General features: G+C 39.2%; 1 protein-coding gene across 1 annotated transcript; it reads left to right on the top strand.

The window, feature by feature from the left end:
* The first annotated feature begins 217 nt into the window (after positions 1–217).
* LOC142377099 (fidgetin-like protein 2) lies at positions 218–16496 on the top strand. The gene is made up of 3 exons (XM_075460874.1): positions 218–351; positions 1104–1317; positions 11416–16496. The coding sequence occupies exons 2-3, from the start codon at positions 1293–1295 to the stop codon at positions 12576–12578; spliced, it is 1188 nt and encodes a 395-aa protein (XP_075316989.1). The 5' UTR covers positions 218–351; positions 1104–1292; the 3' UTR covers positions 12579–16496.
* Positions 16497–18942: the final 2446 nt, after the last annotated feature.

Raw genomic sequence — 18942 nt, forward strand, 5'->3', positions numbered from 1 at the left:
GTGTGTGTGTGTGTGTGTGTGTGTGTGTGTGTGTGTGTGTGAGCGAGAGAGGGGGCTGCTCGGGTGGGGGAGGGGACATGTATGTGCTGCTCTGTTGTCACCAGGCGGGGGAGAGCCGGAGGGGGGAGGGAGCTGCGAGCTGGAGGGCGAGCGAGGGAGAGTAGGAGAAAGAGGATAGGATCCCAGAAGAGAGAGCAAGCCCTGCTCCTCACACAAACTTGCACACACACTTACACACACATCCACAATCACGTTTACATCGGCTCTCCCTGTTGTTGTTCCTACTTTGTGGAAGAGTGGATTACTATTCTATATTTGAAGCACTAACCGTGCACACCCAGGCATGGTCAGGTCAGTAAACATTTACCCTGATTTTATTTTAACATTAATGTCAATATTCCCGATTCCTCTAGCAAATGTCCGTCCATTCCGGTGCTGTCGTATTTATTATTTTTATTTTTTTGTGGAATATATATGTGTGAATGTTTTTCATTCAGCTGCCCTCATAATTTGTGTCCCAGTGTTGCATTTTCGAAAATGTAACTACACGTCAACCCGTCTCTCTGCACTTAATCTTGATTGTATTTCCAAATGCACGCGTAGATCGACAGGACTGTGTGCCCTTTCAGGACAGAGTTCAAAGTTCCATTTGCAGTTATGGTTCATAGTTTTTGTGCTGAAACATACAAGTGTCGGAAACGAGTTGTAACCGTTTCTGTTCTGGCTGGTTTCCGATCAGAGGCTAGTAAAACCCATTCTGTGTCGGTGTTCAAACTCTTATGATCAGTCGCTTTTACACTTATGTAGGTACTCACATCAAACACACAGAAAAACGAGCATAAGCAGCAGATTGCATGACAACCCCTTTATTACTTCATATCTGTTGGTACAACTGCAAGTATTTTCCCCAAAAATTCCCCATAGTTTTCCACGTCTTATCATAATGAGGGAATATTTAACTTAAACTACAATAAATGCAAATAAGTTTGCCTATTTTACATATTTTTTTATGCATCACTTAAACCAAAAAACAACAACAAACAAACTAGAAACTGAGTAAACACATGACTGAAGGTGTCTACTGGTCTGTTTACACTCTTCAGGTGGCAGCATGTCAAACTGGTGTTGAAGTGTGAGATGAACCATGGAGTTATACAGGAGGCGAGCCACTAGCCAAGCCAGCAGAAAAAGTAGCAGCCATCCAGGAAGATCCCGCAGCATGCAGCTGGGCCCTCACTAACGCCAAGTGGACCTGGTCCTCTCACCTCCTCACCTGGGGCCAGGGCTGCAGAATGCTCAGTCCTGTCACCCCATACAGTAAGTGTAACATTTTAACATGTGTATGTATTGCACTGCATGAATGCCATGTCCTTGAGCCCGAGTTTGTTTTCCTGTACACATTCTTTTTCTGTCTCCTCTTTTGTCCATCTCCTGTGGTTGTGTAGAGGGAAGCGAGCTGTTGGAGGGGGGGGGGGGGGGGGGGGGGGGTTGTCTTTGAGGAGGCATGTTGAGAAGGCAGATATGCTAATGGATTTAACAGCTGAGTCTCCAGGCTTTGCTTTGGGGAATTTCACAGAAAGTGTTCAGTCGCTGTTTTTTTTTTTTTTTCCAACCTTTCCATGTGAATAGAGTTCAGTGAGCAGTCTGTTTAAATAGACCGCAGCTCTAAAGCTCATCTGTTTATGTTGCTGGAGCAATATAGTGTGTGTGTTTCTAAGGCTTTTATTAGATAAAGGTTGATTTATGTTGGTGATACATTTCCTTCCGACGAACAGCACATGCATATCAGTAAATAATGGACAAACTCCAGCTGTATGATTGTTGAATGTGGTAAAGCGCTGACATTTTGATGCAAAAGCATTATTCTGCACAATGTTAACAATCTAAGGCCGGTCTTATATTATTTAAATGTGCAGCATAAGTGTGTAAAATCACAAAAGGTTCCTATCCAGGCTTTTTCATATGCTTATATTGACCGACTAGGTTATTGATTAGGCCAAGCTTTAACAGGATTACAACACTAACCTGATTGGAATAATGCAATGGGGATTTCCTTCCACATGTTTTGCAATCTAAAGCAGTGAAATGTCCCTTAAGCTTTTTTTCCCCTGAAGTCTATTTGGGAAAATAAGGGAGTTGTCTGAGCAGATACATGTTTTAGTAACGTGCGTCTGCCACATTCCTTCCTCAAACTAACTCACAGCATCATGTTAGTTTTCCTCCTGTTTGACTAAACATGCTGACAACCTGGCTTTTTTTAATGTCTCCAACCCCTTTGATCAAGTCTCGCACACTCAGATTTTTGATCAATCTCCAAACGCAAATTGGTAAACATATAATCACACTCAACTAGACCTCATTAAGGGTCTCTGTACATAATGATGATTGTGTGGCGCGTTAAGAGAGATGATCAGCGTTAGCGCTTTTTAGTCAGCAGTTACCAGGGTGAAGTGATTCTGTGAATGAAAGCCAGATCGTTAGTAACCTGGTGTCAACAGCCTCTCATTAGTCTTGAATAGTGTGCCACATAAACATCCCCCTCCGCTTCCACACACAAATACATCAGTCCTCCATAGAAATAATGAGAGCTTGTTAAGCAAATTGCAGCACACCTTAGATCCTCATTAGGAGTCATGGTAAAGATGTGTGCCGCCAAGGCGGAGAAAGAGCAGAGTAAAGGACAGATGGAGAAGACGTGAGCAGGGACTGGTCAGCTGCAGCCTGATATATGAGTGGACACAATAAGCCAAGAGGGGGGCCTGGCCAGCCTCTGCCACATGTGAGTGTGTGAGCTAAAGGAGTGGGGGAGGGTAAAACTGACCACACAGGCTGGGACACACAGTCATGTCTTTACAACACAGCATAAGAGGAGTGGGAGAAAGGGAGGCTCAAGGACAGAAGTGTAGGGCAAAGTGTGTGTGAAACAAATAGGAAGCAAGGGGCAAAAAATATATCAATTAGGTTGTGATTTAAGGGGTAAACTGTGTGACTGGTTGTGTCTGAAGCTCATTCTGACTTCAGATTTGACAGAGCCTGCTTATAATGTGGTACAGTATTTGCTTAACTGACAGTAATGTGGCCTGTTGGATTGATCAGAACAGGAGAAATGGGGGAAGGTAGAAAAAAAGAGACGGAGGGACCTCTCCCTCATGCTGACTTTATGTTTTAGGCATGGGCCACTGCTTACATAATAATCTAACCCTCATTTACCCTGTAAGCAAAGACGATCGATCGGGTGATGTGTGTGTAGTCTGTCTGTTGTAGCGGTAATCCTGACAAGTCCCGTCTATATTCATATCTAATTTGTAATCTAATGTGTTTTGTATTGATTACAAGTCACCTAATGATGTGCAAACAGCTGATTATTAACACTGTAAGCAAGAATGTTCTCTCTTTTTTTCAGTTTCCTCCTTTCTTTCCTTGAGGCTAGCAATGGACAATGAGTGTTGAGTATATGGAGGGGATATGCGCTTGGTAAATAGATCTCAGGTTAGATTCTTGGCATTCCAGCAGCTTGACTCATCCGATAGATGACCAAGAGTCCCTCTGCCTGTTGGCCAGCTGAAGCTGAACACAGCATAAAAAACAAAATGTGGGAGTGTACTTTGCTGGCACTCGTGTGTGTGCGTGTGTGTGTATATTTCCAATTGTCTGTCCATCTTCAGGGGATCTCTTTGTTTATTGTGAGGGGAGTAAAAGCGCTAACAGAGACCCTTCAGCTACAGAAGGGTGATTTTTGTTTCCACTCCCCATCCAACCCACTGCCTATCTCTGATGCCTCACAACCCCCAAATCCCATCCCAGTCAGGCCCTTCCCCCCGTGTATTTCCATCTTATTAACCCCTAATTTCTCATACTGACCATGCAGTGAACCAGGAGTCAAACTAGCCAACGATGCACAAAAAAACCCAAAAATGACTTGCACCCTTTACTCTTCATCCACTAGTGCACATTTTACTGCATAGTGAGCTCTGAAAGTTTGTAGCATCTGTGCTTAAACTGTTTGATTTTCCTAAAATTTTCCTTAAAGGTGGAATTGATGTCACACTTATATTGACTTCATTCTAGTCGGAAGACATGTGGGATTCACTAACTAACCAAGCTGGCTATTGTTGACAATATAAGTTGACAGCAAAGTATTGTGCTGTATTATGTGCATACAAAGATCATAATAATGATTTAACTAACAGACATATGACAGTACAATATGTGCAACTGATTTAATGAGACACACTCTGACAAGAGTGCTAACAAACTGTTTATTACTGCACTTTTTATTCAGCCATGTAATATTTCGAGGTCGCTGGTGAGGTTACTTTGACTTTCTAAGTTGGACATTCAATTTGGGTGGGCTTTCCAGTGGATTTTTCCTATATTTTCCAGTGGAATGCACAAATTCATGAGATCTGACAGAGCGAAAAAGAGAGAGGTGACATCTTTACTTTCACTTGGCCGAAGGGGCTTTTTGAGCTTGTGTTGAGACTGTTCATTACGCCTTCATTCATACTTCTGAATGCAGTGTTTCTGACTGAGGAGTTTCCTTAGTTCACAGAAGTTGTCACTCTTGTAGGATTTATCTGTGTGGTATGCTGCCATTTTCTTCAAAGCCCACTCTGTTTGGTCCACTCTTGCTTCAACACGTTCAGCGCTCTCACAGGCAAGTTTCAGTAATGCTGCTCAAACTTTTATAGTCATTGATACTTATTTATTAAGTGATTAAAAAGAGACTGTTACTCTAAAATATGAACATCTATAACAAGAGTTTTCAACCTGGTCTTACCCACTGTTCAGATTTCTGTTTTAAAAATTGAACTTTTTGATATATTTAAAAAAAGATCCCACCGTAGACAAATTTTCCAGGAAACATGTTGAGCTTTAGGAGTAAATAGTGGAGCTGGGGGCTGTGAATGGGGATACAAAACTTGTCACTAGTGTTAACAGCACAACAGCGCTCAGGTCAATGATAAAGGTACACCTCTCTAACCTACAATACTCCATACTCTGAATAGCAGGTGATGCTTTTTAAGATTACCTCGAGGAACATACAGATGCATAGACAAATAGAGTCACATAAAACATACATTTACCATCACAGCCAAAGCTGTTACACATCAACTCAGGGTGTCACGACGGGAGTCATCTCGTGTGATTCAGAGCGTTCATCTCGTTAGTTAGAGTTAGTTCAGCTGAAGACAGAGTACACTAGAGGGAGGGTCAAACGACATTCGACTGTGTTGGAACAAGCATTCATAGTGACATGAGATGGTGTAGTTAGTAAAGGTTTGTTTTCACCACTTATTTTAGCTGTGCTGACTTTTGTGCCCACTAAGCACTACTGCAGAGTCATTTGATGCCGGGCTGAATGCTGATTGTACCCACCTGTACCCAGGTGTCGTTGCTTTTTTTCCTTATGAATAGTTTAAAAGTGGCTTGATTTGAAGATTTGAAGTAGGCACATAGAAACAATGTAGAATGAGTGCAGCATTCACAACATCTATCATCTATTCATCAACTATCAATCATAATGATAGTACCAAGCTGGCTTAGAGATTATCTTTATCCGTTGGTAAGTCAAGTGTGGCCAAGAGCAATGAGTGTTTCGAAGCCCCTAGCAAATATGAAGTAACGATTTAGGGTCACAGGCTTCGCTCTCATTCTTCCTAACACCCAAACCTTGCTTTACAAAATCCTCTCTTAAACTTAGATGTCTGATCCTATGGCACTCATGAGCTGCAACAAGTTTAGATTAATTACAGAAATTCACAGTTGTAAGTGTGTAAAACGGAATAACATTCTTGTAAATATCTCTAATTAAGCATCGGTCCTTTTAAAATCACATCTAAAACTATCCATGCAAAGTTAAAGAACATGAATTCTGAGAATACATTGTGAAGACAGATACATGAATCATCTGATGAAGAGAGCAACAGTGTTTATGAAGAGTTAAAGTGTATTTTCACATTTCTAAGGCATGTCAGACAATGTGGCCCAGCCTTTTATGATGAAAATAATACAAATTATCATCTGTAAATTAAGAAATCTACTTATAATTGTCTGTGTCTATTGCAGAATAGTCAACATTTTGTGTTTTTGAAAAATAGTTTCGTCATTGTGGAAGCAAATAATTGGCTTCTGACTGCAGTCAAAATGACCGTTAGGTAGTTAGTCTGATGATCCTGACCATGTGTCTGTATGCAACAATGATGCCCAAGTTTGAATGCATGTGTTATAACTGTCACAAATCCATTGAATTTGACAGTCAGTAGGAGGTCTGGTTAAGAAAACCGAATGCCTCCATTTATCAGAAAAGTTAATGAAATACATTGAGGTCTGAGTTTAAATCTCTTGTTAGTTGTGATTGTTAGTTAATGCTACTGATTTCTTCTTCTTATCAAAACACAGCAACACATTCTACATAATGCTTCAATTTCTTTCATAGTATGTAAAAGTAGGAAATCAGAGAAAAACAGATCTGTCTGCCCACTGTCAAATGACAGCGTAATAACAGGCATGACACAAAACCACCAGCACGCAGTTTAAGTTCACTAAATGACTCCCCGCTTTTTCCTTAAACTGCTTGTCAATCACAGCCCATAGGCCCCCCAGGCATTCAGCTAGTCACGCCCCCAAACACAGAACTTTTAGGGCTAATTTGGAGTGCTTAATTATGGATTTAATTTCAGAAAGACCACCAACACACTTTTTATTCTCACATGCTGATCATGAATGATAAGTGCACTGTGATAGTATGTGGAAAAAAAAATTAATTGATGCAGTATTTAATCAGAGATATTTGAGTCTATCTCAGCCTGAGATGAGATAGACTGGCTACTATTAGTGGTGTTGTCCCTGAGGCACTTCTGTATTGGCTTTACTTTTTACACTTTTTGACGACATGCATCTTTATATAGTCTATGGTCATTACAGTTTTTTTTGAAAAACGTAAAACAGAGAACTTTTTATTCTTGGCTTGTGATTCTGCCAAATATATGGATATTGTAGGGAATAACCTGATTACCTTGTAGCCAGAATCCACAAAAGAACACTTATTGCCGAACCTGATGTATATTTTTTCTATTAAGTGTAGCGTGTAGGGGGTGGGATGACAGGAAATAAAGCAGAGAGAAGGGAGTATGACATTCAGCACACATTCAGTGCCACACAGGTCAGCCTCTATACATGGGGCACCCAGTCAAGTAGCTGAACTTCATGGTGCCCTAGGAATCAATTTATTGAATGAGGTCAGTCTGGTACAACAATGCTGTGGACTGTGTAAGAAAATGTTGAAGACTTTCTCTTGCTGCTTACTTTCTCTCCGGGAGGTCATTGTACATGTAAATATAGCTGAAACACAGCCATACGTTGTCTTCGAGTTACTTGTATGGTGCTTTTTGTCAGATGACGTTGTAGTCATAAATTTTTTTTTTTTTCTTTTGAACAGACAGTCCCAGAAACTTTGTAAGTGTCAGCTGCTTTTCACTCACAATTTCCGACGCACGTAGTCCTAAGACAAAATAAACTTTAGAATGTGTGAATGAGAGCAGGTTTATTGGGAATTCATCTTTATTAATATAAACCTATGCTTAATGTTTAAAAAAAAAAAAAGATGCATATTATCCCTTGTGGTTATTTCAGACCAAGGTCAGTTTGAGTCTAGTTGAGTTTTGTCATTGTGTACACGTGTTGCTGAACTTCTTTTCACCCTATTACCGTTTTGTCTATCCGATTTAAACCGCCTTCCCCCATTGCTTTGACTGGTCAGCTGGCTCACTAAAGATAAGGCATTATTGGTTATCTCCTATAAGTGTTGCCCTATAAGAGGTTTAAGAAATGCTAATAGCTTGCAGCCAGCTGAGTTGGGGTTTCCTTGAAGCACAGAATGTAGGTGACATGAATCCCTTTAACCCACAGTCTTTGAATTGCTTTGTAATTAGTCTTAATGGTTTCGCAATTTCTATGTGTCCTTCGATTATGGTCTAGAATAGAACTCATGTTAGCCACATTAACTTTGCAATAGGGAAACACAAAGAATTTTCCTACACGGCTTAGCAATGTGACATCAGACAGTATCCGAAGCATTGTGAGACTGGACGAGACAATTCAAGAAGACCGTTTCACGCTGGTCACAACACCTGGAGAGCAATAGAAAAGTGTTCCATTAGGAGGGTTTTGATTGTGTCAAATGACTCAGCAGCATTTATTTATTTTTGGGCAGTTAAAAGCTCTGATTAGCATTGATGGGAACACGACACCTGGGTGCACTTGCTAGTTTCCGATGAAGGTGCAGTGCTTGGGACCCCACATGTGTGCGCAGCTCACTCTTTTTATGAAGAAAAACATGTTCATGTCACTCGTGGAGGTACTGAAACTGATAGCAACAACTTACAGACAAAAACATGACAAGACTGACAGAGTTTTACATTTCTGCAAGGCAGTTGGTCCTCCCTCTGTGGGGCTGACATCTCTGATTTAGTCAAAAAAGTAATAAACGAGCCATATTAGCTTTTAAATTGGGGTCTGACAACAACAAAGAATACAGTGTGATGCCATCTCTTCATGTTACCATAAGATACAGGCTTCTCTGATTTGCAGTAATTTGCAAAAATGAAAGAGAGACCTGCTTGTACGCTTTACCCTCTGCACTTCCTTATTTCGGGATTGCAAGGGACGCGCACAACCGAACAAAGTGACATCCAAGCGCCAGTAGTACCATGTATTGTGATGTCAATTTTGGTGCTCGCTACTGTTTTCAAGGTTGAGAGAAAATCTACTAGTTTGTCAGTTCCTTAGATGCCCGGAGTACATGAGGACTGAGTTTTTTGTGCCTGAGACAGTTGGTGTCAGAAGAAGCAATTCCACCATTTAGACTTTTAGAAAACAGCTTTGGCAGGTATTATACAGATGTAAATTAGTAACATAAAAATCACAAAATTGGAGGAATAACATTGATGAGGACAAGAGAGCACAAGACCTCTCTTTTGTGTATGATACGGTAGCTATTAGACATTACCAACAGGTGAAAGAGGCATCCACATCATTATATGTTGGATTAACATAATGAAGCTGATTTACTCCAACCATGAACTTTTCTCAAACCTGATGAAGTAGTTTTAGTGGCTTACCCTAACCAAGAAACTGCATTGTATAAACACACCAAAGTACTTGTGATGCCTAAACCTAACATAACAGTGAGAGAAAGAGCAAGTAAAAATGAAATTAAGTAAGAAATAGCTGTTCCAAGTTGGTCTTGAACTAAAGTCTCACATTCATGGGATCTGTTACTTTCCTTCACACGCAATCAAACCACCTTGTGAGGACTTTGTCACTCATTCATAAGTAAACATTTAGGAACTGGCATCAAAAGACACATTCTTTTTCTCTCTAAAAATGCCAGGGGGTAATGAGACAGAGGTAAAGAGTAAACTACATCCACCTGTATATCAGTAGCACTGACTTTACAACACACACTTTGATTGTTGTGTTTTTTCTGGCAGCACTGGAGTTTGGCGTTGGTGTAATTCTTAAGCAAACCCCCTAAGATTTCATGATGCCTCCTTCTTGTGAATGTTCACTTATTCTTTCCGAATTAGAGGATCTCTGATGAATGACTGAGCACTTTGTTTCCGTATTGAGAAATGTCATGTTCACTGCAGGCACAGCTGCTTAGGAGGCCTTAAGCCCTTGGGCTCCTGGGGCTGTAGGTAATCCTCCCATGATGTGCAGATTTACTATAAAATATGAATCAATATCTTCCAGTCAGTATTAAATCAGATATAATTTTCATTCTGAATGCATTGTAAGGGAGAATAGCTCATATTTGCCATCAGTGAGTTTTTCACTGTTGGTAACTACTTTGAATGCGCATCAGTGGGAATATTTTTCTTTTAATGTTTTTGTGGCCAGACAGAATTCCCTGGAGTATAGGGATTTCTCAAATCCAGGGTGGAGCTTGTGGTGCTCAAGAGCACTGCAATCCCGGACTGGAGAGGGATTATTGGGCTGAGGGATCATTTGATTTAGGGATCAACATGTGGACTGTTTAAAGGCCCATCTGGTGCTCCTTGTGAACATGTGACACAACCTGGTGTAATCGACATGTAGACCGGTTCAGACTGGACATGAGAGTGAGCAAGTGTGTGTCCATGTGTGATAATAAGCCAAACCCTACTTTTTTAGCAATTACTATAATTACTGCTTTTGTTGGTGAAAAAGAATGCATCATCTTAATTAGGGTCTTGAATTAAGACAAATTTATTTGTTGATCAATTCAAACAGCAATTTTTATGTAGCTAATCATTCAGGTATTTTTTAAGATCACAACTAATTTTCTGTTCAGCGACTCCAACATGTAGGCATGCTTTGGGAATTTTTCTCTTCATTTTAAGGGTCTCATTTAACTATCAAATGCACATCTCAGAATATTACTGGCAGAATAATCCACATTCAAAAATACATTGACAGAAACCTTTAGCTAACTAAACAAAATGACTGTCATATGTGTTGGATTGTCAAACTTCTGCAAACCGAAAACAGAAAAAAATTTGGCAAGAGTTGCATCTTTGCAGAGGAATCAGAAATAAACACAGTTTTGATGTTCAAACATTTGAGATTAAGAAACGGTAAAAATCTAATTAAAGAAGCATCCTCATCAACCCAGAGCTATTGCAGAAAACCCCTCTGGCCCAGGCCTGGGGTCAGGACAGTTTAATAATACTCTGCAATGCCTGGAATGTCAGCCTAATGCCAGTTCAAAAAGACAAGCCCTCAGCCACTAAACCAGTGGATTACTATGTGTAAATGTGCATGCATAATTGCACATGTCACATGAAAATCAGACTTCTTCCTGCGTAATCAGTCATTTAACTGGCATCGAAGCTTTGATTTAGTATCTGTGTAAAATAGAGGAAAAACTAGTCGGATCTCTTTCCCCAGGGATCCCGCCCTCTTTTCCCCCTGTCCAGCAGACCCCTGAGGTTTTGGCCGAATTAGATCATACGCTCGGGGGGGTGGCTTTGTGGACTAAGAGACTCACAGAGAGGCAACAATGGCTCCAATGTGAGTAAAGCAAAAGAAGAGGGTAGCGCGCAGGCTGATAGAGGCTTATCGCCGTGGAGACCAGGCTGGGGGCTATGTTGGCGGCTTCTCATAAAGAGTAGAACAGTTGTCGCCTGCTTGGATGAGACTGTGTAGAGGAGCATGAGCTAAGCATTTACAAGATTCTGGAAATGCCTCAGCTTTCTAAGGTTGTTATGAGAACAGTTAATCAGAGAAAGCTTTGAATAGCATCTTGGCTAAATGCTCTTGCAAAACAGAGATTGCAAAAATAACCTTTTGGTGTAAATGTGTCTTCTGATGTAGATACTTTGTTGTTGAATAATTGTTGTGAGTTAACTCTTTTCATATTGTTTCTGTCAGGTCTGAAGATGCACTGGTCTCCGGAGCACGCTGCCCCTTTATCTCAGTGGCCTGAGCAGCACCTAGATGTTACATCCACCACCTCGCCACCATCTGCCCACAAACATGACCCCCACACTACTGCTGCTCGCCGCAGCTATGCCCCTGCAGGTTATCCTTGGGCCAGTGATGACATATCAGCCCTTACTGCTTCTTCTTTGCTCAAACGTTATGCAGAGAAGTATTCAGGCCTTGAGTTGTCGTATGAGCGCTCTGCTGCGGGGGCCTACTCAGAGCCTGGAACTTTCCTAAAAACTGAATCTGAGCCCTGGGCTCTTAGTCAGGGCATAGAATGCTACCCTGGACTGGAAGCACTAACTGGCACCAAGGTGGGGTCTTCATCTGTGGGTATCCCAGCCACAGGAAGTGTAACAGTAGTAACCAGCAACTTGGTCTCGGAGGCAGGGTACAGTGTCGCTGGCTCCTGTAATGCCCCATCATCTCAGGAATACCCTCCTGCATACAATAGCACCTATCTATCGTCAGGATATTACCCTCAGCCCAGTGCAGCACTTCCACCTGCCCCTCTGCACTCATTACAGGCCACACCTACTCTAGTGCCCAGCTACAGCGCCAGCACTTCTGTCTACAACTACCCGCCTGGGTGCTACCCACAAACCAGCTTGTCCTCTGGATACAACCACCCCAGTGCCTCCTACCTGCCCTCTGGAATTAGTGCTCCCACTCCTCTGGCCCCTAGGCCTACCATGGCAGGGGGCACTTACAGCTACCCATCCCATAACCTTGGGGGGAGCTCTGATGCAGGGGTGCCTCTGAAACGTAAAGCTTTTGAGATGACAGAAGAAGGACAGGAAGGGCCAGAGGTAGAGGGATTGCGCTACAGAAAGTATGGCAACGGTAATGGAAACAGTCACAGCAAAGGCAACGGTAACGGCCACGGCAATGGTTATGATATTAGTGGCTCTGCCTCAGACCCACAGGCCTACAAACCTAGTAAGCCCCTGATATCACCCCCCTATGGTGGACCAGGGGACTACAGTCCACCATCAGGCCTAGCAGGTGAGAGTGTGTCAGGGGAGCACAACTTTACTCAACAGCAAAGAATGTCAATGAAGATACCTGCATCTCACACACAAGCTGATGATCCCATTGGTGGGCGCTGATAATCCCAGTAGGAATTTTAGAGGTCTCCCTTGCTCTTTAAATCCAGACAGTGTTTTTAAGCCAGACAGACTTGCAGGAATAACATTGAATTTGTCTATGAAAAGTGTAATTTCCCCAGCAAACACAAGATGGCACAAGACTCTTTTTTTCTTGTGCATTTTTAAGATTTTCATCACTCATGTTTATCCAAAGATTCACAGGGGGCATTTTGGCCTATAAGATTGAGGTAAGTTATAGGAGTGAGGTTGAGGCATTCTCTATATAGATGGCATCAAGACAGTCTAAATGTCTGTTTCTCTCAGGATCCTATTTATTTCTTTTCTGCTACTGTGGCAGCAGCACTGCAGCGTTGCTGTTTTAAAAGTTGATGTAATTATTTGTGGCCGATATGTATACAACACGGCCTTTGACTGCAACATGATCTGTCACACAACAACAACAACAACAACAACAAAAAAAATCATTACTGACCAAAAAAGTAAAGAATGCAATAACTGAAATGGTGATACTGCCATGCTACTTCAGCACAATCACTGCAACAGAGCTGACTGCAAGGCTTGGTACATCACTTGGCTTTGAGAGATGAATGTTTCCCTTTTACTTACTCTTAACCTCTCTTTTCTGGCACTACTCTCTTTATCTTGTTCTTTATCTAATTTCTATCCTGGAGTCCTGTCTTCTCTGCTCAATCTTTCTTGTTGCTGAACAACTTTTGTTTTTGTATACTTTATACATATCAAGCTGCTCATCAAGTGATTGTGTGGAAGTGTATATGAAGCCGCCCTTAAAATCTAAATTCTTTACCTTTCAATGTGAAGAAAGAGTGGGGTAAACATACTAAGATATTTTTTCCTAATTTCTAAATGAAATATTTAGCATTCACAGAATTACACTATACAATTATATTCAGATCAACTTCTAAGCGTGTAGTTTATATGCCGATTTCTGCTAAATGTTTCTCAAAATTATATGAAAGATACAATAACTTATCCTGCTTATGCCTTTGTCTTTAATATATAAAATCTTACAAAAACAAAAGAATATACAATTCCATACCAAAAAACAACCAGACATAGATCTAAATACTGCTAAAATTCACAGTTTAAAGGTGTGTGAAGTCTGTTTATTGTTTTGATTTGGATGCACAGCCCAGACTGAGAGGCATGTTGGTTGTAGTGGAGGATACGTGCTTCTGAGTGAGTGCCTCTAATAGTTTTTGCATTACAACATTACATTCTTTGTGAGGATTTGCCTGCATATCCGCTATAGTTGACTTTTTTTTTTTGATATGCATTCTTTTTACTTTTGCCTCACAGAAGGATGATTTAGTGTTATTGAATACTCAGGAAGAATACTGTTACCTCAGAATGATAAAATAAGAATGTATGCTATGACCTTAGGGTGACGGCTGAAAGCTTTTTGGAGCAACATGAAAAAATGGAGCCACGGCTAAAACTTCAGGGAAACCATGAACTTCAATGATGTAAAACATTCGCACGCACGTGCACACATGTAAACATTATCCACTTGGCTTCTTTGCTCTGGACAACTTGAAGTTTTTTTTTTTTTACCAAAGCCCGAAATGTTGAATGTAATTCAGATATTTTTTTTAAAAGGACAATACATGCCATAATGTACATCAATGATGTTTTTAGATATAAGAAACCTATTTTCTTCATGTATAGATGTAATTCCCTAATAGGTTTTGGTGGAAAAATTAATGATATGTTAAGTGTTAGTGTAGTTAGTGTGGGGGGAAATGGTTTTGTGATCAAACTGTCAAAACAAAGCACTCCTGAAAAACACATTTTGGCATATCAAGATGCAAAACACTGCAGTATATCCTCTGTAATCGGAATGTTTATTAAATGTCTTAATAAAGAGCCCAATTTTAATGTCAGTATTTTTTAAAATCACCAGTCAGTCAGCTTGAATTTATTTCAACACTGAATTTAGACCATGAAATATTAACCAATTGTGTGTGCTGTCAGGAGATATGGACAGTCACAACTCTTAACCCTCACGTTGTAGCTTAGTAGTTCTTCAGTGCCAGCCCCTAGAAGCTGTGCCCATATGACAGGAGAATAGATCCCCATTTGATAGTGAGACTTATACTAAAAAGCTACGTCTGAAATTCAGTGTGAAGAAAAAGTGTTTTGATGCCACTTTTGGAGCTAGTTAACCTTCTCAGGATATGATACATTGTGAAAAAAGGCCCTCATCAATCAAAGCTTAAAAATATCCTGAAGAAAAAAATGACAGATGTTCTGCGAATAATAATATAAATTAATCCCCAAATTTTCAAGTTTTTAAGCGCTTAGCTATCGCAAATGAATGCTCTTCAATGCCACACAAAGAACTTGCTCCACAGTAACCTACAGATTTGCTTTTATGTTGTTACCCTGATTCAGTGAAGGATGTGAAGCCAAAGTTAAACGTCAGGTGATATCTTTGTAACTCAGTTTTACTTTTGTTGTATCTTGTACATTCTCTGTAACCATTTCTACCTCATTTTGAAGACATTGTACATGGAAGTATTTATTTCATGTAATTTTCTTATGCCAGTTCAAGCAGAAATGTTTTTTCTAAATCTTGATCTGTTGTAGTCTACCTCACTAAAGACTATTGTGTCATGAAAATGAAGATATACCCAAAGAAAAAAGTCTTTTTGTCTGTGAAAATGTAATGTTCTTAACTCTCCCTGAATAAGACGGAACAAAAACACAAACATTTGTTGCAGAATTGGTGTTTCATCTGCTTAACTCACGCTTACTTGGTTCAATGTCTTAATGTCTTAGACAGTGATAAAATGCCTTACGTGTGAAATACAGCTCATGCTTGTATTTCAGGTTCTTACCGAGGTACATCTTTCTTTTAGTGACCCACAACTGAGCAGAAAAAAATGGAGAGAAAGAATATTTTTGGAGGGATTATCTTCGCAATTTCTTTTTCCATAAAAATATCATTCATTTTATCAAATTTATATATTAAACAATGTTCATTTTTGTAACGTCTCCTCGTTACAGCTTTCTCAATAACCTATGATTTCAAAACTATTTTTATTATAAAATCGTTCTTTAAAGATTTTTGTTTTATTTGTTTGTGGTTCCACGATTCTTATTTATTTGTCATCACTCAAGCTGTGATCATACAGTAGCCGGATCTTTGATGGCCAACCTCTTATCTTATTGTCTTTATTTTACTGTTACATTCTCTTTATTTGTGACTATTATGTGATAAACTCCTAGAAAACTTTCTTGAAAGAACCATATATTATTTGAGTTAATCCTATTTGTATGTAGACAATAAGTCAGATAAACAGGTTAAAGTGTTAAATATGTTAATTGGCAGATGACAACATTCAACAGGAAAAAAACATGTATATGTGTATGTACATATACTTTTATAATAGATTAACTAATCAACTAATGTTCTTTGAAGGTAAGCAAAACTGCTTTTATGCTGTGTCAACCGTCCTCTTACATACTAGCAGTATTGTCATTATCATCACTTGAATCACATTATCACACTTTGAAAAGAATCTTAAGAAAAGGGAGACCTGTAAGATTGAGTTAATTGATTTTACAGTGCTGTACAAAAGCGTTGAATCAGCCCTCATTTCTTTATATTTTATTTCCAATGAACCAGACTGTTTTGTAATACTTTAAAGTGGTCTTAAGCAACTAGAAAATGCTAAGGTGTGCCATGTTACTCAAGAACTGGACTGGAAATCAGTAGCAACAGGTTTTGAGTGATCATTATGGAAGCAGTGTGTGATTATGTTGGCAGAACAGAAAAAAGTGCAGTCAGCGTCCAAAGAAGAGCTGTGAAATATTTCTTGAGACTTATACAATTACAAGAAAGCTTGTCTGAGAAGGTTCAGGCTGTGTTAAAAAAAATAAAGCTGGACATACCAACTAGTGACTTTTAAATTCTTTAGAATTGTACAAATTCAGTTTTTGCCATCTTTACTGTATTTCCATTTATGTTTGCATGATTCAATAAATTACTCTACCTATTACTTACAATATACAAACAAAAAAACAGGTTGCTCAAGACTACAGCATATCACTTGTGAGTGAATTAAATCAGTGTAGCCTATCCCAGGTTGTAATGCATGTGTGCCTCTGTGTCATGAAGATATTGTTACCGGATCCAAATGCTTTCCCTTCTAACTTATGTTTAGCTTTAATACTTTCAATTAAATTAGCTCTATTAAGCATTAAAAACCTCGGCTCACTTTGATTCCTATCTATATGGCCACCTTGCTGATTTTTTTGTGTCTCAGCCTTACAAACAGTAGTCCCACTGCAGCAGCTGCATCAGTGCTGAATACAAGCACAGCAGTGACACCTACAGACTGTTTTTTTAAATTTAAAACAAACCGCAACAGCAATACTACTACTACTTCAAATAACTTTAATGATTGAAATTAAAACATGCATGGCAACAAGTTAATAAACATAAAATCAAGTAGACCTTTCCAATTGTATACATATACATGCATGTATATGTGTTTAAAAACACATATGCATTATATGTGTTTTTCGTTTGTGATTGTATACTATCTGCCTATATTATACTATATTATACTATGTATAATATAGTACTGAGTCTCTAAAATGGGAACAATATTTATTTACAAATGTTCAGACTTCCCTGTTAGGAGGACAGTTGTAAATGGTGAAACAAGCATTAATCCTCAAGTAGGATAAGTAAGAATTCCATTAGGGAATGGCTGCAAATGGCTGCTGATCTTCACTAACAATTCCTGCAGAGTAATCAATGATGAAATGACCATTGGCACAAATAAGCAAAAGGAAGCTGCCATGCTATGTACCAACTTTACAGAACACAATTTGTTCTTTAAAATGGGAGAAGACCTTGAAAGTTGTCTAAAAAGACCCAAATGGCATTCTGCAGGATAAAACCCCACCATATTCAGTTTACTATCAATGGATTTACCAGTTTAAACTGTCATTTTAGGTTTTTGGAATTGAATCATTGTTTAATTGTTTTAGAGGATATTTATTGTTTATGTATCTGGATCTATAAAGTTACTGCTTGTAGCTGTATTAATGTTTCTCATAACTGTACTTATGTGAACAAAATTAACTTTTTTCCTATCCATATCATTAAGATTATTATGTTCTATGCTTTACAAACAGAAAGGCCACCGCCAGGGTTTGAACCAGGAACCACTTATGTAAGGTGGTGGTGGTGCTAACCACCACACCACCAAACATCACCAAACCTGCCACCTTAAAAAAATCCAAATTGGAAAATAAATGCTCCTGAATCCATTCTAAATTACTGTGAGGGATGCCCAATTTTTGTCGGGAAGCTGCAGGCTTGCTGGGAAGCTAACATACTGAGACATAAATGTGTCACAACTGTAGCTAAAGTAGCTATAACTAAATTAAATCAAACAAGACAGAAATATACTTTATTTAATTTAATTTATACTTTAATTTAATTATTTTTCTAATAATTTTACTGTGAAATTAAAGCCAAGAATCTGTAAGAAATGGCACGAGTTCCAGATTTTATTGGACTACATAAATCTACAGTCAGCCAGATTGTGTACAAATGAATAAAATACATGACTACCATGGTTTTCCAGTAATTAACTAACAGATATCACGGTGTGAGCAAGGTGTGTTAACAACATTCATGGGCATATAGTGACGCAAGGTAATCTATAGAAATATAAAGGCCTATTTTGATGATTTGTGTTAGAAATAAAGAGCGAAACATCAGCAGCAGACTGAACAACAATGGTTTGTTTGGCAGGGCTACCAAGATAAAGCAATGCATTAAAAAAAAAAAACTTCCGCATCATTATATGGTTTTCTTTGAACATTTAATAATTCGGTTGTGTCAACTTAATATATTTGGGTTGTGTCAACATAACCTTCACTGAAACAAACAAAAGTACGTGATCTATATTATGTCGTGTTGAATGAATGAAAATAGACACAACTGCAACAACTACACTGAGATGAGTAAACCATAAAAAAAAGCCTTATTCCAACTGTGAAACACTGTGTTGGTAGTATCGTTCTTCTCGCCTTTTTTCTTTCTTTCTACTTTTCTGGATATAAGGATCACTACACTTCTCATCCCTTTTACTAATGTGACAATAAGTTCCTCATTAAACCAGTGGATACTGGAAATAATGATTTATGTCATGAACTGTAATGACCACGTCAAGGTTCTGACCTTGATTTACCACACAGTTTTTGAGAGGTCCACTAACAGCCTATAGTTGCAGTTACTATGTACTGAGGATGGGCTGAAATTCCTCCCAAGATTTTGTGAAGGACTGATTAACAGCTATCATGCAATGGTTCACAGTCCAGG

The sequence above is a fragment of the Odontesthes bonariensis genome, chromosome 3 (genome assembly GCF_027942865.1).
Source record: "Odontesthes bonariensis isolate fOdoBon6 chromosome 3, fOdoBon6.hap1, whole genome shotgun sequence".
Taxonomy (NCBI): domain Eukaryota; kingdom Metazoa; phylum Chordata; class Actinopteri; order Atheriniformes; family Atherinopsidae; genus Odontesthes; species Odontesthes bonariensis.

Bases quoted from the DNA above. Each gene is read 5' to 3' on its own strand.
- LOC142377099 (XM_075460874.1), top strand. From the start codon at position 1,293: ATGCTCAGTCCTGTCACCCCATACA. The intron at 1,318-11,415 runs GTAAGTGTAACA...TGTTTCTGTCAG, and splicing joins CAGTCCTGTCACCCCATACA to GTCTGAAGATGCACTGGTCT.